Source organism: Ascaphus truei, chromosome 21 (genome assembly GCF_040206685.1).
Source record: "Ascaphus truei isolate aAscTru1 chromosome 21, aAscTru1.hap1, whole genome shotgun sequence".
Lineage (NCBI taxonomy): Eukaryota > Metazoa > Chordata > Amphibia > Anura > Ascaphidae > Ascaphus > Ascaphus truei.
The window spans coordinates 4,269,616-4,292,055 of NC_134503.1; the positions used below are offsets into that span (position 1 = coordinate 4,269,616).

General features: G+C 54.8%; 1 protein-coding gene across 1 annotated transcript; it reads right to left on the reverse strand.

The window, feature by feature from the left end:
* Positions 1-258: 258 nt before the first annotated feature.
* On the reverse strand, positions 259-18,502 carry URM1 (ubiquitin related modifier 1). The gene is made up of 5 exons (XM_075578561.1): positions 18,362-18,502; positions 15,210-15,280; positions 5,981-6,062; positions 1,224-1,272; positions 259-851 (listed from the first exon to the last, which is right to left on the reverse strand). The coding sequence occupies exons 1-5, from the start codon at positions 18,394-18,396 to the stop codon at positions 783-785; spliced, it is 306 nt and encodes a 101-aa protein (XP_075434676.1). The 5' UTR covers positions 18,397-18,502; the 3' UTR covers positions 259-782.
* Positions 18,503-22,440: the final 3,938 nt, after the last annotated feature.

Consider the following 22,440-nt stretch of genomic DNA (forward strand, 5'->3'; position numbering starts at 1 on the left):
GGTGGGGACCCAGTGATTATTTGGGTCTTTTAAATAAAGCCCTCGATAGATGGGTTACACTGAGGTTGTGTGTGAATGGTCAAAATAATAACAGACCGGAGTTTTCCTGTGTCTGCTGTCCACCAAACCCTCAGGACACCTTCTGTAAAACACTCCGGATAAACCCTGATAGTTTTGCCCCATTTGTCCTTCTCCCCAAGCACATACCGAACAGAAATAACGATCACACAATTAAAGAATGTTCCAAAGAGCTGCAAATAAAACTAGTAATAATTCCCTTTTATTCAGGTGGTTTTTGCATCATTAGCACATTATATTGAAGCCCCGGTTCTGAAGGCCCCAACACGGAGGACCAGTTTGCAATAGCGCTAGGACACAGGAAGGCAGATAGGCTGGTCTGTGGGCGTAATGATAACGACTCCTCTACTGGTCCCTTCCATGCCCTGGGAAGGCAAAAGGCAGCTGCAAAGAGAACCGTGGTAGCATCCCACCCCATGGGGCAAGCAGAGGAACCGGAAGTAGCAGGTCACTGGAATGGGGGTGCTTAAGCTTAGCACCCATGGGTGGTTCTGGGCTGTAGACAGGGATCCAACATCTCTTTTACCATCAATTATATAGATACTGTATATAAAAAGGTCCTCTCCAGAATCAAATGAAGTCACTTTATGAAGCACCCTCCCCCATAGCGGGAGACAGGATGGTGAGGATGAGCAGGTAGACCGCAGGAACAGGCTGAAAGCGTGCCGTAGTCTTTGTTCCCGATAGCACAACAAGTGTCCTCCTCATCCTCCATGTAACGTTGAGATGAAAACCACATCGTCCCCATCCTGCAGCCGGTAATCCAGCTCGCCCTGCAGGTGTCACGGGAAAGCGCACGGTTACACAGCCGGCACACAGAGAGAGGGTCCCCCGCCTCGCACAGATACCATGTTACCAAGGAACTTATCTTTGGGGCAATGAATGTGATAACCTCCCACTCTGAAAAAGGCAGTGGATGTGTGGAGCAGCTACCCAGCAAACAGGCAGGTGAACGGAATATCGAGGGAAGGAATAATGGTAAATGCGGGCGATCATAGGGAAACAGGGTGAGTGCTGTAGTTTTATAATCTATAGTTAGAAGGGAAATAACAGGACTGGTTGGGTCAAATAGTCCCTTATTTGTGATCAGCCTGGGTTTTATAAGATCTCAAATACTGCACCCAACAACAATACCCAATACTCACCATCAGCTCCCAGTCTGCGTCATTAATGAGCACCAAGATGCCAGGACGCCTGCAGGTGAGAGACCAGAGAGAGAGCGAGAGAGAGAGAGAGAGACGAGAGAGAGACACGAGAGAGAGAGAGACACGAGAGAGAGAGAGAGAGAGAGACACGAGAGAGAGAGAGACACGAGAGAGAGAGAGAGACGAGAAAGAGAGACACACCAACGAGAATTACTTTATGATTGGTAAAACCCCGTGTGGGGGGGGGGAGGTGGTACTGAGATATAGCGGGGAGCAGAGGTGGGGGTGGGGGGGAGGTGGTAGTGAGATATAGCGGGGAGCAGAGGTGGGGGGGAGGTGGTACTGAGATATAGCGGGGAGCAGAGGTGGGGGGGAGGTGGTAGTGAGATATAGCGGGGAGCAGAGGTGGGGGGGAGGTGGTACTGAGATATAGCGGGGAGCAGAGGTGGGGGGGAGGTGGTACTGAGATATAGCGGGGAGCAGAGGTGGGGGGGGAGGTGGTACTGAGATATAGCGGGGAGCAGAGGTGGGGGGGGAGGTGGTACTGAGATATAGCGGGGAGCAGAGGTTGGGGGGGAGGTGGTACTGAGATATAGCGGGGAGCAGAGGTGGGGGGGGAGGTGGTACTGAGATATAGCGGGGAGCAGAGGTGGGGGGGAGGTGGTACTGAGATATAGCGGGGAGCAGAGGTGGGGGGGAGGTGGTACTGAGATATAGCGGGGAGCAGAGGTGGGGGGGAGGTGGTACTGAGATATAGCGGGGAGCAGAGGTGGGGGGGGGAGGTGGTACTGAGATATAGCGGGGAGCAGAGGTGGGGGGGAGGTGGTACTGAGATATAGCGGGGAGCAGAGGTGGGGGGGAGGTGGTACTAAGATATAGCGGGGAGCAGAGGTGGGGGGGGAGGTGGTACTGAGATATAGCAGGGAGCAGAGGTGGGGGGGAGGTGGTACTGAGGTATAGCGGGGAGCAGAGGTGGGGGGGGGGGGAGGTGGTACTGAGATATAGCGGGGAGCAGAGGTGGGGGGGGGAGGTGGTACTGAGATATAGCGGGGAGCAGAGGTGGGGGGGGAGGTGGTACTGAGATATAGCAGGGAGCAGAGGTGGGGGGGGGAGGTGGTACTGAGATATAGCAGGGAGCAGAGGTGGGGGGGAGGTGGTACTGAGATATAGTGGGGGGGGGAGGTGGTACTGAGATATAGCGGGGAGCAGAGGTGGGGGGGAGGTGGTACTGAGATATAGCGGGGAGCAGAGGTGGGGGGGAGGTGGTACTAAGATATAGCGGGGAGCAGAGGTGGGGGGGAGGTGGTACTGAGATATAGCGGGGAGCAGAGGTGGGGGGGAGGTGGTACTGAGGTATAGCGGGGAGCAGAGGTGGGGGGGGGGAGGTGGTACTGAGATATAGCGGGGAGCAGAGGTGGGGGGGGAGGTGGTACTGAGATATAGCGGGGAGCAGAGGTGGGGGGGGAGGTGGTACTGAGATATAGCGGGGAGCAGAGGTGGGGGGGGAGGTGGTACTGAGATATAGCGGGGAGCAGAGGTGGGGGGGGGAGGTGGTACTGAGATATAGCGGGGAGCAGAGGTGGGGGGGGAGGTGGTACTGAGATATAGCGGGGAGCAGAGGTGGGGGGGAGGTGGTACTGAGATATAGCGGGGAGCAGAGGTGGGGGGGAGGTGGTACTGAGATATAGCGGGGAGCAGAGGTGGGGGGGGGAGGTGGTACTGAGATATAGCGGGGAGCAGAGGTGGGGGGGGAGGTGGTACTGAGATATAGCGGGGAGCAGAGGTGGGGGGGGGAGGTGGTACTGAGATATAGCGGGGAGCAGAGGTGGGGGGGGAGGTGGTACTGAGATATAGCGGGGAGCAGAGGTGGGGGGGGAGGTGGTACTGAGATATAGCGGGGAGCAGAGGTGGGGGGGATGTGGTACTGAGATATAGCGGGGAGCAGAGGTGGGGGGGATGTGGTACTGAGATATAGCGGGGAGCAGAGGTGGGGGGGAGGTGGTACTGAGATATAGCGGGGAGCAGAGGTGGGGGGGGAGGTGGTACTGAGATATAGCGGGGAGCAGAGGTGGGGGGGGAGGTGGTACTGAGATATAGCGGGGAGCAGAGGTGGGGGGGGAGGTGGTACTGAGATATAGCGAGGAGCAGAGGTGGGGGGGAGGTGGTACTGAGATATAGCGGGGAGCAGAGGTGGGGGGGGAGGTGGTACTGAGATATAGCGGGGAGCAGAGGTGGGGGGGGAGGTGGTACTGAGATATAGCGGAGAGCAGAGGTGGGGGGGGAGGTGGTACTGAGATATAGCGGGGAGCAGAGGTGGGGGGGAGGTGGTACTAAGATATAGCGGGGAGCAGAGGTGGGGGGGGAGGTGGTACTGAGATATAGCAGGGAGCAGAGGTGGGGGGGAGGTGGTACTGAGGTATAGCGGGGAGCAGAGGTGGGGGGGGGGGAGGTGGTACTGAGATATAGCGGGGAGCAGAGGTGGGGGGGGGAGGTGGTACTGAGATATAGCGGGGAGCAGAGGTGGGGGGGGAGGTGGTACTGAGATATAGCAGGGAGCAGAGGTGGGGGGGGGAGGTGGTACTGAGATATAGCAGGGAGCAGAGGTGGGGGGGAGGTGGTACTGAGATATAGTGGGGGGGGGAGGTGGTACTGAGATATAGCGGGGAGCAGAGGTGGGGGGGGAGGTGGTACTGAGATATAGCGGGGAGCAGAGGTGGGGGGGAGGTGGTACTAAGATATAGCGGGGAGCAGAGGTGGGGGGGAGGTGGTACTGAGATATAGCGGGGAGCAGAGGTGGGGGGGAGGTGGTACTGAGGTATAGCGGGGAGCAGAGGTGGGGGGGGGAGGTGGTACTGAGATATAGCGGGGAGCAGAGGTGGGGGGGGAGGTGGTACTGAGATATAGCGGGGAGCAGAGGTGGGGGGGGAGGTGGTACTGAGATATAGCGGGGAGCAGAGGTGGGGGGGGAGGTGGTACTGAGATATAGCGGGGAGCAGAGGTGGGGGGGGAGGTGGTACTGAGATATAGCGGGGAGCAGAGGTGGGGGGGGAGGTGGTACTGAGATATAGCGGGGAGCAGAGGTGGGGGGGAGGTGGTACTGAGATATAGCGGGGAGCAGAGGTGGGGGGGAGGTGGTACTGAGATATAGCGGGGAGCAGAGGTGGGGGGGGGAGGTGGTACTGAGATATAGCGGGGAGCAGAGGTGGGGGGGGAGGTGGTACTGAGATATAGCGGGGAGCAGAGGTGGGGGGGGGAGGTGGTACTGAGATATAGCGGGGAGCAGAGGTGGGGGGGGAGGTGGTACTGAGATATAGCGGGGAGCAGAGGTGGGGGGGGAGGTGGTACTGAGATATAGCGGGGAGCAGAGGTGGGGGGGATGTGGTACTGAGATATAGCGGGGAGCAGAGGTGGGGGGGATGTGGTACTGAGATATAGCGGGGAGCAGAGGTGGGGGGGAGGTGGTACTGAGATATAGCGGGGAGCAGAGGTGGGGGGGGAGGTGGTACTGAGATATAGCGGGGAGCAGAGGTGGGGGGGGAGGTGGTACTGAGATATAGCGGGGAGCAGAGGTGGGGGGGGAGGTGGTACTGAGATATAGCGAGGAGCAGAGGTGGGGGGGAGGTGGTACTGAGATATAGCGGGGAGCAGAGGTGGGGGGGGAGGTGGTACTGAGATATAGCGGGGAGCAGAGGTGGGGGGGGAGGTGGTACTGAGATATAGCGGAGAGCAGAGGTGGGGGGGGAGGTGGTACTGAGATATAGCGGGGAGCAGAGGTGGGGGGGGAGGTGGTACTGAGATATAGCGGGGAGCAGAGGTGGGGGGGAGGTGGTACTGAGATATAGCGGGGAGCAGAGGTGGGGGGGAGGTGGTACTGAGATATAGCGGGGAGCAGAGGTGGGGGGGGAGGTGGTACTGAGATATAGCGGGGAGCAGAGGTGGGGGGGGGTGGTACTGAGATATAGCGGGGAGCAGAGGTGGGGGGGGAGGTGGTACTGAGATATAGCGGGGAGCAGAGGTGGGGGGGAGGTGGTACTGAGATATAGCGGGGAGCAGAGGTGGGGGGGGGAGGTGGTACTGAGATATAGCGGGGAGCAGAGGTGGGGGGTTAACGACATAGCCTGAGATTCATGTACCATCCGCACTGCAAACAGCAGTAAAACCCCGCTCTGTAACAGGACGCGGCAGCGCAGGAAGACGCCGTACTTTGCACGGCCATCTGAAGCTTCACAACCGGGAGGAGGATGGGCAAACTACGGGAGCCACGTTCCTAATCCGTGGCAGTATATAGAAAACAAAGCCACGCGGGACCCCCACACTCACAGAGAGGCCTGTCCTTGCTGTGTGCAGGATAGGGGGGGGGGCTCACATCCGCACGCGGGACCCCCACACTCACAGAGAGGCCTGTCCTTGCTGTGTGCAGGATAGAGGGGGGCTCACATCCCCACGCGGGACCCCCACACTCACAGAGAGGCCTGTCCTTGCTGCGTACAGGATAGGGGGGGGGGGCTCACATCTCCCACGCGGGACCCCCACACTCACAGAGAGGCCTGTCCTTGCTGTGTGCAGGATAGGGGGGGGGCTCACCTCTCTGCGCGGGACCCCCACACTCACAGAGAGGCCTGTCCTTGCTGCGTACAGGATAGGGGGGGGGCTCACATCTCTGCGCGGGACCCCCACACTCACAGAGAGGCCTGTCCTTGCTGCGTACAGGATAGGGCGGGGGGGCTCACATCTCTGCGCGGGACCCCCACACTTACACGCTCTCTCCTTGAATAAACAGCTCGGGACGCTCCTTCAGCAGATTGTGTCTGATCCAAACCAACAACTGTCTGATGTCCCCTGTGGAAATCATGAACATTGATTACACAGGTAAGACCCACGGCCTGCCAGCCACGTCCTCCGTCCACGTCCCCCCACTATATAAGGCCGAGTGAGGAGAGTGTTTCAGGAGTGGCCCACTCTAGTCCTCAAGGGCCACCAACAGGTCAGGTTTGAAGGATATCCCTGCTTCAGCACAGGTGGCTCAATCAGTGGCTCCTGATTGAGCCACCTGTGCTGAAGCAGGAATATGCCTAATACCTAGCCTGCTAGTGGCCCTTGAGGGATGGAGTTGGCCAGGAACACGTAGTATAGTAATGAGCGGCCGGCGGTATAGTAACGAGCGGCCGGCGGTGTAGTAATGAGCGGCCGGCGGTGTAGTAATGAGCGGCCGGCGGTATAGTAACGAGCGGCCGGCGGTGTAGTAATGAGCGGCCGGCGGTGTAGTAATGAGCGGCCGGCGGTGTAGTAATGAGCGGCCGGCGGTGTAGTAATGAGCGGCCGGCGGTATAGTAATGAGCGGCCGGCGGTGTAGTAATGAGCGGCCGGCGGTGTAGTAATGAGCGGCCGGCGGTGTAGTAATGAGCGGCCGGCGGTATAGTAATGAGCGGACGGCGGTATAGTAACGAGCGGCCGGCGGTGTAGTAATGAGCGGCCGGCGGTGTAGTAATGAGCGGCCGGCGGTGTAGTAATGAGCGGCCGGCGGTGTAGTAATGAGCGGCCGGCGGTGTAGTAATGAGCGGCCGGCGGTGTAGTAACGAGCGGCCGGCCGTATAATAACGAGCGGCCGGCCGTATAGTAACGAGCGGCCGGCCGTATAGTAACGAGCGGCCGGCCGTATAGTAACGAGCGGCCGGCCGTATAGTAACGAGCGGCCGGCCGTATAGTAACGAGCGGCCGGCCGTATAGTAACGAGCGGCCGGCCGTATAGTAACGAGCGGCCGGCCGTATATCTGTCGCCTACTGACCATGAATATAATACATCAGATCTCAAGTGAAAGAAAGCAGAAAAACAAGGTTTGTTTGCAAAGTACTTTGTTTATTTCCAAAGAGTGCGGTTTACAGGGATTTACGTGCGTGCATCACCAGTGTGTGTGCACCACCAGTGTGTGTGCACCAGTGTGCGTGCATCACCAGTGTGTGTGCACCACCAGTGTGTGTGCACCAGTGTGCGTGCATCACCAGTGTGTGTGCATCACCAGTGTGTGTGCACCACCAGTGTGTGTGCACCAGTGTGCGTGCATCACCAGTGTGTGTGCATCACCAGTGTGTGTGCACCAGTGTGTGTGCGTGCATCACCAGTGTGTGTGCACCAGTGTGCGTGCATCACCAGTGTGTGTGCATCAGTGTGCGTGCATCACCAGTGTGCGTGCATCACCAGTGTGCGTGCATCAGTGTGCGTGCATCACCAGTGTGTGCGCCAGTGTGCGTGCATCACCAGTGTGTGTGTGCACCAGTGTGCGTGCATCACCAGTGTGTGTGTGCACCAGTGTGCGTGCATCACCAGTGTGCGTGCATCACCAGTGTGTGTGTGCATCACCAGTGTGTGCACCAGCGTGCGTGCATCACCAGTGTGCGTGCATCAGTGTGCGTGCATCACCAGTGTGTGCGCCAGTGTGCGTGCATCACCAGTGTGTGTGTGCACCAGTGTGCGTGCATCACCAGTGTGTGTGTGCACCAGTGTGCGTGCATCACCAGTGTGTGTGTGCCAGTGTGCGTGCATCACCAGTGTGTGTGTGCACCAGTGTGCGTGCATCACCAGTGTGTGTGTGCACCAGTGTGCGTGCATCACCAGTGTGTGTGTGCCAGTGTGCGTGCATCACCAGTGTGTGTGTGCCAGTGTGCGTGCATCACCAGTGTGTGTGTGCCAGTGTGCGTGCATCACCAGTGTGTGTGTGCCAGTGTGCGTGCATCACCAGTGTGTGTGTGCGCCAGTGTGCGTGCATCACCAGTGTGTGTGTGCACCAGTGTGCGTGCATCACCAGTGTGTGTGTGCCAGTGTGCGTGCATCACCAGTGTGTGTGTGCCAGTGTGCGTGCATCACCAGTGTGTGTGTGCCAGTGTGCGTGCATCACCAGTGTGTGTGCGCCAGTGTGCGTGCATCACCAGTGTGTGTGTGCCAGTGTGCGTGCATCACCAGTGTGTGTGCGCCAGTGTGCGTGCATCACCAGTGTGTGTGCCAGTGTGCGTGCATCACCAGTGTGTGTGCGCCAGTGTGCGTGCATCACCAGTGTGTGTGCGCCAGTGTGCGTGCATCACCAGTGTGTGCGCGCCAGTGTGCGTGCATCACCAGTGTGTGCGCGCCAGTGTGCGTGCATCACCAGTGTGTGTGCGCCAGTGTGCGTGCATCACCAGTGTGTGTGCGCCAGTGTGCGTGCATCACCAGTGTGTGTGCCAGTGTGCGTGCATCACCAGTGTGTGTGCGCCAGTGTGCGTGCATCACCAGTGTGTGTGTGCCAGTGTGCGTGCATCACCAGTGTGTGTGTGCCAGTGTGCGTGCATCACCAGTGTGTGTGTGCCAGTGTGCGTGCATCACCAGTGTGTGTGTGCCAGTGTGCGTGCATCACCAGTGTGTGTGCGCCAGTGTGCGTGCATCACCAGTGTGGGTGCATCAGTGTGCGTGCATCACCAGTGTGTGTGTGCCAGTGAGCGTGCATCACCAGTGTGTGTGTGTGTGTGCCAGTGTGCTTGCACCAGTGTGTGTGCATCACCAGTGTGTGTGTGTGCCAGTGTGCGTGCACCAGTGTGTGTGCGTGCACCAGTGTGTGTGCGTGCACCAGTGTGCGTGCATCACCAGTGTGCGTGCATCACCAGTGTGCGTGCATCACCAGTGTGTGTGTGTGCCAGTGTGCACCAGTGTGTGTGCATCACCAGTGTGTGTGTGTGCCAGTGTGCGTGCACCAGTGTGTGTGCACGAGTGTGTGTGCGTGCACCAGTGTGCGTGCATCACCAGTGTGTGTGTGTGCCAGTGTGTGTGCGCACCAGTGTGTGTGCGCGCACCAGTGTGTGTGTGTGTGCCAGTGTGTGTGCGCACCAGTGTGTGTGCGCGCACCAGTGTGTGTGTGCCAGTGTGTGTGCGCACCAGTGTGTGTGTGTGTGCACCAGTGTGTGTGCATCACCAGTGTCTTTGCACATGCCACAGTGCAGCGGCTTCACAACACGGAGGACAGGGAATGACGCCAACGCCATCTCTCGTTAAAAAGGGGCAGGGTAACGAGAAATGGCCACCGCAGGGTCAGGCAGGGATGGCAGGGTGGGCACCGCAGGGTCAGGCAGGGATCCGATGGCAGGGTGGGCACCGCAGGGTCAGGCAGGGATCCGATGGCAGGGTGGGCACCGCAGGGTCAGGCAGGGATCCGATGGCAGGGTGGGCACCGCAGGGTCAGACAGGGATCCGATGGCAGGGTGGGCACCGCAGGGTCAGGCAGGGGTCTGATGGCAGGGTGGGCACCGCAGGGTCAGGCAGGGATCCGATGGCAGGGTGGGCACCGCAGGGTCAGGCAGGGATCCGATGGCAGGGTGGGCACCGCAGGGTCAGGCAGGGATCCGATGGCAGGGTGGGCACGGCAGGGTCAGGCAGGGATCCGATGGCAGGGTGGGCACGGCAGGGTCAGGCAGGGATCCGATGGCAGGGTGGGCACCGCAGGGTCAGGCAGGGATCTGATGGCAGGGTGGGCACCGCAGGGTCAGGTAGGGATCCGATGGCAGGGTGGGCACCGCAGGGTCAGGCAGGGATGGCAGGGTGGGCACCGCAGGGTCAGGCAGGGATCCGATGGCAGGGTGGGCACCGCAGGGTCAGGCAGGGATCCGATGGCAGGGTGGGCACCGCAGGGTCAGGCAGGGATCCGATGGCAGGGTGGGCACCGCAGGGTCAGGCAGGGATCCGATGGCAGGGTGGGCACCGCAGGGTCAGGCAGGGATCCGATGGCAGGGTGGGCACCGCAGGGTCAGGCAGGGATCCGATGGCAGGGTGGGCACCGCAGGGTCAGGCAGGGATCCGATGGCAGGGTGGGCACCGCAGGGTCAGGCAGGGATCTGATGGCAGGGTGGGCACCGCAGGGTCAGGCAGGGATCCGATGGCAGGGTGGGCACCGCAGGGTCAGGCAGGGATCCGATGGCAGGGTGGGCACCGCAGGGTCAGGCAGGGATCCGATGGCAGGGTGGGCACCGCAGGGTCAGGCAGGGATCCGATGGCAGGGTGGGCACCGCAGGGTCAGGCAGGGATCCGATGGCAGGGTGGGCACCAAAGGGTCAGGCAGGGTTCTGACGGCAGGGTGGGCACCGCAGGGTCAGGAAGGGTGGGCACGGCAGGGTCAGGCAGGGATCCGATGGCAGGGTGGGCACCGCAGGGTCAGACAGAGATCTGATGGCAGGGTGGGCACCGCAGGGTCAGGCAGGGATCCGATGGCAGGGTGGGCACCGCAGGGTCAGGCAGGGATCTGATGGCAGGGTGGGCACCGCAGGGTCAGGCAGGGATCCGATGGCAGGGTGGGCACCGCAGGGTCAGGCAGGGATCTGATGGCAGGGTGGGCACCGCAGGGTCAGGCAGGGATCCGATGGCAGGGTGGGCACCGTAGGGTCAGGCAGGGATCTGATGGCAGGGTGGGCACCGCAGGGTCAGGCAGGGATCCGATGGCAGGGTGGGCACCGTAGGGTCAGGCAGGGATCCGATGGCAGGATGGGCACCGCAGGGTCAGGCAGGGATCCGATGGCAGGGTGGGCACCGCAGGGTCAGGCAGGGATCCGATGGCAGGGTGGGCACCGTAGGGTCAGGCAGGGATCCGATGGCGGGGTGGGCACCGCAGGGTCAGGCAGGGATCCGATGGCAGGGTGGGCACCGCAGGGTCAGGCAGGGATCCGATGGCAGGGTGGGCACCGCAGGGTCAGGCAGGGATCCGATGGCAGGGTGGGCACCGCAGGGTCAGGCAGGGATCCGATGGCAGGGTGGGCACCGCAGGGTCAGGCAGGGATCCGATGGCAGGGTGGGCACCGCAGGGTCAGGCAGGGATCTGATGGCAGGGTGGGCACCGCAGGGTCAGGCAGGGATCCGATGGCAGGGTGGGCACCGCAGGGTCAGACAGGGATCTGATGGCAGGGTGGGCACCGCAGGGTCAGGCAGGGATCCGATGGCAGGGTGGGCACCGCAGGGTCAGACAGGGATCCGATGGCAGGGTGGGCACCGCAGGGTCAGGCAGGGATCCGATGGCAGGGTGGGCACCGCAGGGTCAGGCAGGGATCCGATGGCAGGGTGGGCACCGCAGGGTCAGGCAGGGATCCGATGGCAGGGTGGGCACCGCAGGGTCAGGCAGGGATCCGATGGCAGGGTGGGCACCGCAGGGTCAGGCAGGGATCCGATGGCAGGGTGGGCACCGCAGGGTCAGGCAGGGATCCGATGGCAGGGTGGGCACCGCAGGGTCAGGCAGGGATCCGATGGCAGGGTGGGCACCGCAGGGTCAGGCAGGGATGGCAGGGTGGGCACCGCAGGGTCAGAAAGGGTTCTGATGGTAGGGTGGGCACCGCAGGGTCAGGCAGGGATCCGATGGCAGGGTGGGCACCGCAGGGTCAGACAAGGATCCGATGGCAGGGTGGGCACCGCAGGGTCAGGCAGGGATCCGATGGCAGGGTGGGCACCGCAGGGTCAGGCAGGGATCCGATGGCAGGGTGGGCACCGCAGGGTCAGGCAGGGATCCGATGGCAGGATGGGCACCGCAGGGTCAGGCAGGGATCCGATGGCAGGGTGGGCACCGCAGGGTCAGACAAGGATCCGATGGCAGGGTGGGCACCGCAGGGTCAGGCAGGGATCCGATGGCAGGGTGGGCACCGCAGGGTCAGGCAGGGATCCGATGGCAGGGTGGGCACCGCAGGGTCAGACAGGGATCCGATGGCAGGGTGGGCACCGCAGGGTCAGGCAGGGATCCGATGGCAGGGTGGGCACCGCAGGGTCAGGCAGGGATCCGGTGGCAGGGTGGGCACCGCAGGGTCAGGCAGGGATCCGATGGCAGGGTGGGCACCGCAGGGTCAGGCAGGGATCCGATGGCAGGGTGGGCACCGCAGGGTCAGGCAGGGATCCGATGGCAGGGTGGGCACCGCAGGGTCAGGCAGGGATCCGAAGGCAGGGTGGGCACCGCAGGGTCAGGCAGGGATCCGATGGCAGGGTGGGCACCGCAGGGTCAGACAAGGATCCGATGGCAGGGTGGGCACCGCAGGGTCAGGCAGGGATGGCAGGGTGGGCACCGCAGGGTCAGGCAGGGATCCGATGGCTCGTTTACCAGCCTCATTCGGGAGAGTCACAGGGTTCTGCCCGGCTCCAACCCGCCCACATTCTCGATCCAAGGAATGTATTGTATGGAGTGTTACCATGGAGAGCCAAGCATCACCGCGTCTCCCCTAATGTTCTCCTCCTGGGAAGACGCCCTTCCCTCTACCCCCCTATTTAATCAGTGACAGCCACTGGTGGGTGTGCCATTAAACAGTAGTGGTACTGCACCTGGTCGAAACCAGATCATGAAGGGGACAGAATGATGTTATATTAACGCTGTACAAGGCCATTTATAACTTATTCTTTCAAAACAAAGTGCAACTACAGGAAAGTAGCCAGAGGTAGTTGTACTCTGTACCCTCATATGCCACCACACTATCAACACTGATAACAGCCAGAGCAGACACCTCCCACCATCTCCCTCTCTTCTGCACACTTCCCATCACTTCCAGAGCTGGTTACACAATTCCCACAACGCCCGACACCCAACAGACATGTTCGTAATGTGCACTCATTGTGAGAACGCCATGCCCACTGCACAGGCCACGTCAAATACCACCACTCTTCATACACTGTGAGACAGAGCGCATACAGAAGAGAGACCGTACATACACTGTGAGACAGAGCGCATACAGAAGAGAGACCGTACATACACTGTGAGACAGAGCGCATACAGAAGAGACCGTACATACACTGTGAGACAGAGCGCATACAGAAGAGACCGTACATACACTGTGAGACAGAACGCATACAGAAGAGAGACCGTACATACACTGTGAGACAGAGCGCATACAGAAGAGACCGTACATACACTGAGACAGAACGCATACAGAAGAGAGACCGTACATACACTGTGAGACAGAACGCATACAGAAGAGACCGTACATACACTGTGAGACAGACCGCATACAGAAGAGAGACCGTACATACACTGTGAGACAGAACGCATACAGAAGAGACCGCACATACACTGTGAGAGAACGCATACAGAAGAGACCGTACATACACTGTGAGACAGACCGCATACAGAAGAGACCGTACATACACTGTGAGACAGAACGCATACAGAAGAGACCGCACATACACTGTGAGACAGAACGCATACAGAAGAGAGACCGTACATACACTGTGAGAGAACGCATACAGAAGAGACCGTACATACACTGAGACAGAACGCATACAGAAGAGAGACCGTACATACATTGTGAGACAGAATGCATACAGAAGAGAGACCGTACATACACTGTGAGAGAACGCATACAGAAGAGACCGTACATACATTGTGAGACAGAACGCATACAGAAGAGAGACCGTACATACATTGTGAGACAGAGCGCATACAGAAGAGACTGTACATACATTGTGAGACAGAGCGCATACAGAAGAGACCGCACATACATTGTGAGACAGAGCGCATACAGAAGAGAGACCGTACATACATTGTGAGACAGAGCGCATACAGAAGAGACCGTACATACATTGTGAGACAGAACGCATACAGAAGAGAGACCGTACATACATTGTGAGACAGAGCGCATACAGAAGAGACTGTACATACATTGTGAGACAGAGCGCATACAGAAGAGACCGCACATACATTGTGAGACAGAACGCATACAGAAGAGAGACCGTACATACATTGTGAGACAGAGCGCATACAGAAGAGACCGTACATACATTGTGAGACAGGACGCATACAGAAGAGACCGCACATACACTGTGAGACAGGACGCATACAGAAGAGACTGTACATACATTGTGAGACAGAGCGCATACAGAAGAGACCGCACATACACTGTGAGACAGAGCGCATACAGAAGAGACACACATAAAGGAATTCTAGAAATGAAAGCATACATTATGTACTAGTCCAGCGGTGCCATCTGGGCTGCCTGGCACAGCGCTCACCGGCACTGGTTATAAAGGCGTAAAGAGACATCTCTACAGGACCCAGTCTTGTCTCCCATCAGGACACTCGCAGTCATTGAAGCCCCTACAGCGCAGACACAAGCTGCCCAACATGGGCAAGAAGTCCTCCCCAATGTGCCCAGGACACAGCGGGGCCAGGCGGTCAGTGCACTCTGCGGCCTTCTGTACCAGTGAGAACCTGGACCACAGGGGGGAGGAGAAGGGATCAGTGTGGGGATAATGGGGGTGTAAGATGGTTCCACAGATGTGTTGACTCTTTGTTTAATTAAGCAGAAAGTGCTCCTTTTGAAAAGCAATTTTGCACAGGGGGCTCAGAGCTGAGCAAACAGTGCCGGTCAGTTAGCAGGAGGAGGGGGGGGGGCGACGATGAGGAGTGAGGGGGCAGAGGAACAGCTGGCACCGTCCACCATGTGAACTGCATTCTAATCAGTTTATGAAGCACCCACTAGACCCCCCCTCCCCCCACCCCCCCAATGCGGTGTCATGACAATAAATTCCACAGGGACCGCAGCAGAAAGCGGGCAACTAGATCTACTGTTGGCAACTTCTCCTGGATTCTGCCCTTCATACAACCTCCACATTCATGTACGTATTTTCTACTTCCAACAAAAGGTTCTGATCCAAGCATTGTACACCGAACCACACTGCAAAACCGGCTGACATCATACGCCACGTGACATCCGGGCCGCTGACCCTTCTGCCTGCCTGACATATGCTGGGGCACAAGTCCAAAGCACCACTGTCCCTTCCTCCAGATCTTTTAAGGGGCACAGAGAGGAAGCACGTTTTGGGTCATACGGAGAGCGGATTAAATGCATTACTAGGAAACGGTCCTCTTTACCAACACGCAGAAGGGAGGAGGGGACAGGGGACTCTGCTTCTCTGAGGCTTACGGTGTGTGTAACCCAATGTACGACTCTCACGTCTTTTAGTTAACACTAGAGGGGTGTCCCCCAAAAACGTCACAAGATATTACTCACAAGGACTCGACTGGTCAGGCAATGTCACGTGGTGTCTCTTGATCCCATCAAACAGCAGCTCTGCGCCACCCCTGGAATAAGATTAAAATAAAAAAAAACACATGAGTTGTCCTGACATCCTTCCCCCAGCAATGTGGTATAACAAAGCTGAGAGCAGAGAAAGAACCCCCCCCCCCCCACCCCACCCCAACGGGCCCCCCTGGATAGGGAATAGATATTCTTAGCAATTCCATTTCATGTTCTCTAGGGTACATATAACAAGTAACCCAAGTTCCACATGGAGAGACGACGTGAAGACCCGCAGTGAGATGGCAGGATTTATTTTACTGCGCTGCATCCCTGTGGTTAGAGGAACAGACATTTTAATGTCTAACAGTACAGGGAAGGCTTGAACTATTTAAATCTACTACGAAGAGTCTTGGGACTAAAGGTCACAGAACCAGAGAATAGAACGGACATGTACATGCTCAGCCTGGGTTGCTTAGATACTTTTCAACTCGCTTTACATGAGGTAGGCAGCAAGGTTAATGTTTAGTTCCACTGTAATGCACCATATAATGCACTATATACTGCACCATATAATGCACTATATACTGTAGGTTCAGCATGCAATAAAACTAACACTACAGGTCATTAAATTCAAAGTGTGCAGAGAACGTAGAAAGAGCCTGGAAGTGGTTCGCATCTGTCGCTGTTGGACACATTTATAAACAATCTTACACTGTATGTAGTTTTGTTTCTTACATTTGACATTGTTGACAGGTGATTATAGTACAGCTCTCTCACCAAAGTCACCAGAACCCCCTCCGAGGCCAAGACCCACGCCAGGGGGCTAAGCTTTAGCACACCTTTACTCCCACTCATAGGAATAGGAGCTGATGCATGCTGAAGCGCAGCACCCTTTATCTGGATCCGGACCCAAACATCGATCTATCAGAACAATGATTCAGCCCACTTGCCTGTGTGCCAGAAATCCCATCAACTGGGCAGGTGGATGCTATGGACGCGGGGTAAAGAAGTAACGAGTATTTATTCCCGCGCTTCATTTTTAGGAACAACTTCTCTGCTTTTACAGTCATGTATGTTGGATGAGAATGCACTGGGTGGATGCAGAAATAGCTACAAAATCTCTCTATCATGGTTCTGTGATCTCGCTGGGTAACAACGATGTAAGTTATACCCAAGATATATTTTGTAAGAGCAACAATGGTCAAAGTGTGATAACTAGGGGTATGGACTACCACCATGCCCACTCCTCTACCGATTAGCAGGTACACTGTGTGTGTTTTGGGGTCCTGTAAGACCAACTGTACCTATTAAACCACAGGTTCCCAACTCCAGTCCTCAAATACCCCCTCCAGTCCTCAAATACCCCCAATGGCCCCAACAGGTCAGGTTTTAAGGATATCCCTGCTTCAACACAGGTTGCTCAATCAGTGGCTCAGAATAAGCCACCTGATTTGAAGCAGGGATATCCTTAAAACCTGACCTGTTGGGGGTACTTGAGGACTGGTATTGGGACCCCTGTATTAAACAGTCATGTGTGTGTGTGGTAAGCTGCGGAGGTTACGGGACTTCCATTGAAACTGCTTGGAAGTACTGCACCTCCACCCAACACGGGTAGAGAAACTACAGTAATGTATTTTGATTAGAATGGCACAGGTGGATGCAGAAATAGCTACAAAATATATTTAACTTCAGTTAAGTTGAATAAGTATCACCCATCCCCAGAATCAGTGACCCTATGAAGACCAATAGGGTCTCACTTGTTAAAAAACAAAAACAAATGATTCCACTATTTTTTAACCCAAACATCTGCCTGGCTTCTGCCTCTAATACAAGATGAACCCCTTTTTAAAAAGCTCTCAAAAAGTAGAAGGGGGAACAGGATCTACCTAGACACCAGGAGTTGGCAGGCAGCAGGTCTCAATTAGGCCCTTACATGTTAAAAGAGAAAAGTGCCCAACACACACTCTGGGATCCCCCTCAATCCTCAAAAGACTATACTCAAACGTTGCCATCACCCATCTATATCTATCTTTGTTATCAAAATAAACCCCTCACTCTTAAAAACATAATACCCCTAAAAAAAATTGAACTATCACCTGATCCCTTAATAAATGATGAGCTAATACAGGGGTGACCAATTCCAGTCCTCAAGGGCCACCAACGGGTCAGGTTTTAAGGATAGCCTTGCTTCAGCACAGTACTGAGTGAGCCATCTGTGCTGAAGCAGGGATATCCCTAATACCTGGCCTGTTGGTGGCCCTTGAGGACTGGAGTTGGCTACTCCTGAGCTAAATCGATGTATGTAGTGGACAGTATCCTGAGTGTATGGATCCGCTTTGTTATGCCTTTGGTGAACGCTGGCATGGTGGTATTTGAGGATTAATAATTAAAATCATATGTGGTACATAAACATTATGGGGGAATAATAGTTTGTAAACTAGTAATGGATAAATAATGGTTCAATAGTTCTCAATGTGGATAAAAGGAGAAGATGTGAAATGGATCTGCTCATCGTTTACATTTGTTAAGAGGTATGATGGGGTTTTATTTATTTTTTAAAGTGAGGATTATTTTGATAATAAAGACAGCGTTTGGTGATGTCAAAGTTGGAAGATAGCCTTTTGTTTTTGAGGACTTTGGATTGCAGGTAATCTGTGCCCTCCACACAGTGCGATGGGTACGGAGTACCACCACATATAAACTCTCTGTCCAAGTCCCAGTTAATATTGTAAGCATTTTGCTGTTATTTGGAAGAGGAGTCTCTCCCCCTCTCCTTTTTTTTGGAGAATATATGTTTTATAACCCTTCCTAAAACTGGCCAAACAGTGTAACCCAACGTTAAACTGGTGCATAGCTCCTGCTATTAGCCACAGTACCACTACTTACTGAGACCAAGGACTACATGTATTTATCTCACTGCACGGTTGGGTTGTGGGATGAGTGACGTGGAGCAGGGGCTCCTCTTAATCAGGCCCCATACAATAAGGCCCCCCGCGTTGCATCCTGGGACTTGTAGTCCAAAACACACACGGTGCTGCTGGAACGCACAGAGGCGGCTCCCGTGCTGTGACAGCCGGGAGGGGGGGGGAACAAGATTCCCCGCCCGTTACTCCCGGAGCCGGGCATCCCCCAATCCAACTCACCCGAACTCCACCTGCAGACACATAGGCGCCGCCATCTTTCTCCCCCCGCCGGAAGTGAGCCGAGCCAAGTGCCGGAAGTACACATTCCTGTGGTTGTCATGGCGACTGGGATGCTTAGTTGATGTAGTTTGCCTTTTTCCAAAAACATAGCGGAGAAATTATTAAAATAGAGATACATCGAATATAATAATGACATAATATTTAGAGACATCATTTTTCCCCTACTACGTATGGAGCCAATATAACGCGCTTGCCTAATGAAAACAACAGTTGCACCTAAAATACTTGATCAGTTCTCTATCGGGGTGCCAGGTGTCCGGTATTGAACTGTCCTGTATTTGGATACTCTTTCCAGTAAAAAATGAGAGGTACTGTAATACCGGACATGTGTGTGTCCGGTATTACCTCCCTGGACATAGTGACCTGACGCACCTTTCACCATTGAGTCCAGTATTTTTGGAGAAGCCGCCTGGCAACTCTAGTTCTCTAATAAATGTATTATTTTGACCTCATGTCCATGTATATAAAATACATATATCCCTATACTATATAAGTACAGGTAGTCCTTGTTATCCAACGTTTCACTTTACAACGAGTGGCATATCCAACGCTTTACAATGCCACCCTATGGGACGTTATCCAACGCCTGAATGCGTTATCCGACGCTCACCGCCACTGATTAACATGGGACTCACTTTACAACGGTTTCACTATCCAACGCTACTCCCAGAACGGATTCCGTTGGGTAACCAAGGACTGACTACATGGCAGCCATTGGTAGGAGTGACTGTGAGACAGTAGCCAGCCTAATGGGAGGCTTCATTTAAGAAGTGAGGTTTAAGGTTAGTCTTAAAGGTGGGGAGAGAAGGTGCTTGACATGTAGGGAGAGTAAGGGAGTTCCACAGGTAAGTGGCAGTAAGGCGCTAATATCTATTGTAAAAAAAAACCCTTTAATATTTCAGAGCCCGGTATGTATGTATGCTTTCATTTATATAGTACCAACAATATACATCAGGGGTAGGCAACTCCAGTCCTCAACGGCCACAAACAGGTCAGGTTTTCAGGATATCCCTGCTGCAGCACAGGTGGTGTAGTCAAAGACTGAGCCCCCTGTGCTGAAGCAGGGATATCCTGAAAACCTAACCTGTTGGTGGCCCTTGAGGACATGGGTTACCTGCCCTTGATGTACACGCTGCTGTACAAAAACTTACATTAAAATACAGGGAAATGTGTGCAGTAGGTCCTGAAAAAAAAAGTTCCTTTTAAACGTTGGGATACATTTTATTGCCCCAACAACCTTTGAAAAGCCCCCAAATCTCTTTTGGATTATCCAGACAATGTTAGGGGGGGTGGGGGGGCTGAACAGAATGCCAGAAAGTGTAAAGATACAAAGAAAGCAACAAAATAAAACAGAGTGGGAGGGAAATAGTGCCTTTCTCTTTTTAACAAAGACACAAATAATGCAAGCTGGCTTAATTGCGAATCCGAATAGGAAGAATGTCCTTACAAAATACTAGGAAATCCTACCGGAGTTTTGCATCTGAACACATACCACTGAGGGCTTTCCGCCTGTGGATTTCAGAACTAAAAGGGGACATCAGAGTTACATTATCTACACATGAGTGTCTTACAGTGCGGGGGGAATTACTTGGGGAGCCTTTTGTCAAAGCCTAAATGCACCTGTTGTGGTATTAAAGGAGGACTCTTTCCTGCCCTGCGTTAAAGGTTTTGAGAGTGGCTTGGAGTTTATGGCTGCAAAATAAGGTTAACAATGCACTACTTCTTACAGTTGTCACCCGTCCCCAATATGTTGGGGTTACTATATGGGTTAAAAGGCGTTGGATAGTAAACACCTGCTCATCTAGGTAGGGTGTTCACCAATGAGCAGGCAGAGGCTTAGCTCCACCCCTTTTCTGCCCAGAGACAGGGGTGAGGGGAAGGTGATAAATAGGAGAGCAGAAGGATTCCAACAGCCAGATCCTGGGAGGAGAGACCAGGGAAGGGTCTCAACTGTAAATAGTTAAAATTGGGGTAAGGGTCCCCTTTATTGGTTTCAAGAAGTGTCCTTTAAAGTCAGGCCCCTAGTAAAGGAAGGTGGAATAGTACATGTTTCCACAGGGGAGATCATTTTGGGGTTGTCCATTAGGGGTTGCCCTATCTGTGGTCAGGAGATTCAGGAGTTATGACACGGTACCTTAAGCAGGATCCTAAAAGAATAAAGTGCAGTGCAAGTATGAAGAATCCCCCCCCCCCCCCCGCTACCTCAGTACCACAGTACAGTATGTGAGGTGAGCAGGGGGGGATACAGAGTAATGACCCCGTATCCTACTACAGGAAGGAAGGGATTCCCTGCTGGGAAACTGGAAATCTAGGGTTTAAAAATGTCACCAGAACCATGGTTCCCCATAATATGAACGAAAGCAAACCTTTCTAATGTAAACAATGATGTGCCTTATCAGGATTGCAATGAGGCAGCTGAGGAAGAATTGTACCTGCCTATAGTGTGAATAAAGACTGTTTTTGTTTAATAACTACAACAAACGACAGAGAAGCCCAATGCTACATTCAATATGACAAAAATACACAGTGTCATATTGGATGTAGCATTGGGCTTCTCTGTCGTTTGTTGTATACATATGCCACGCTCAATAGCTCTCCTTTTTGACACTTGTATACATATATATTTTGTGGGGGCTCAGGGGTTCCCAATAAGAGCTTGCTGGGGTTTTGTGTGTTTGTTTAATAACTACAAAGTTCCAGGCGTCCACCTTTACCATTAGTATATATACCCATCCCGCACGGGTCAGCACCCGACACAGGTAATGCACCCCGATAACACAGACATCCATGTAAAGTCCTTTATAGCCAGGCAGGGAGGGTTACACGGTGAACCCCCCATCATTCTCAGGTTCTCACCCTCTGAATCAAATCCGTTCACTGCTAGAGAAGCTAGCCACGCAGTGCAAGGCAACACAGACACCTCTTGCCGTGAACAGGTTCAAATTATCCCATTACAAAGGCCTTTTCTGCCAAGAACAACCAAATATCACAGATGTGGGGCACAGCTCTGCGAAAGCTACAGATGTTCCGGGTGGTTCAACAGGCGCAGGTTTATACGACACCATTGTGGGAGTATGAGGCTGTGCTTAAAGCAGCTACAATACTTTATGTATACAGTTATTACTGACGTACTTGTACTTCTCTAGAGACGTTTGCAAACTGGGACTGTTTTCTGGGTGTCACAGTGATTTGGAGTCCGTCTCGCCCGTGGCAGAACTAGTGAAAGAGGGGTCCCAGTGCAAAGATATTTTTGGGCCCCCCGCTCTTTGCACCTGACCTCAGGCCACGTGTCGGGACGCACAGCCCCAAGAATTTATGGGGGGCAGTTTTTCCAGTGATTGACAGCTGTCGAGCGCTGCAAAATCTCGTCCCAGAATCCTTAGTGCAGTGCTATGAGATCCGGTCCCGCACCTTGTGCACCAATGTTAGTTCGACCGAGTCTCACTGATTTTAAGCATCCGTGTCTCCCAGACATTAATGGTGGCCCATTGAAAACAAAAATCAGCTGCCCCCCAATAAAATGGGATTGGGTTATTTTGGCCCAGAACCCACAAATCTTACATTTGAACGCTAAAATCTCTGCAGAACTCTCCGAGTTTCTGCATCAGATTTCAATGGGGTCTCGCCCTTCGAGAGAATCACTTTCTCATTAAAACGCTGCTTTTTGGGGGGGGTGGTGGGAGAGACTGGAACTCCTATCTCACCGACTTTAGCCCCAGGAGGCAGGTAAAGTGGCACATATTGGTATCTGTAAGCTCTGCAGCATGTGTCTCCCTTGCCAGGAAGGTAGGGGGAGAAGCTGACCCATTCTGCAGGAAGCGCAAGCAATTCCTGAACAGCTGTTTGCATCATGTGCAGAGAAAGAGCATTTAATAACAAAACAAAAACCCCAGACAATGGCTGCTTGAAATGGAGGACCCCTCTGCAGGGGTGACATTGAGGGCCTGCCTGCCGTGGCTTTGTTTGATCCCCTGGCTCTCTGCATATGGAGTGAAGGGGTCAGCAAAAGTGAGAGGACT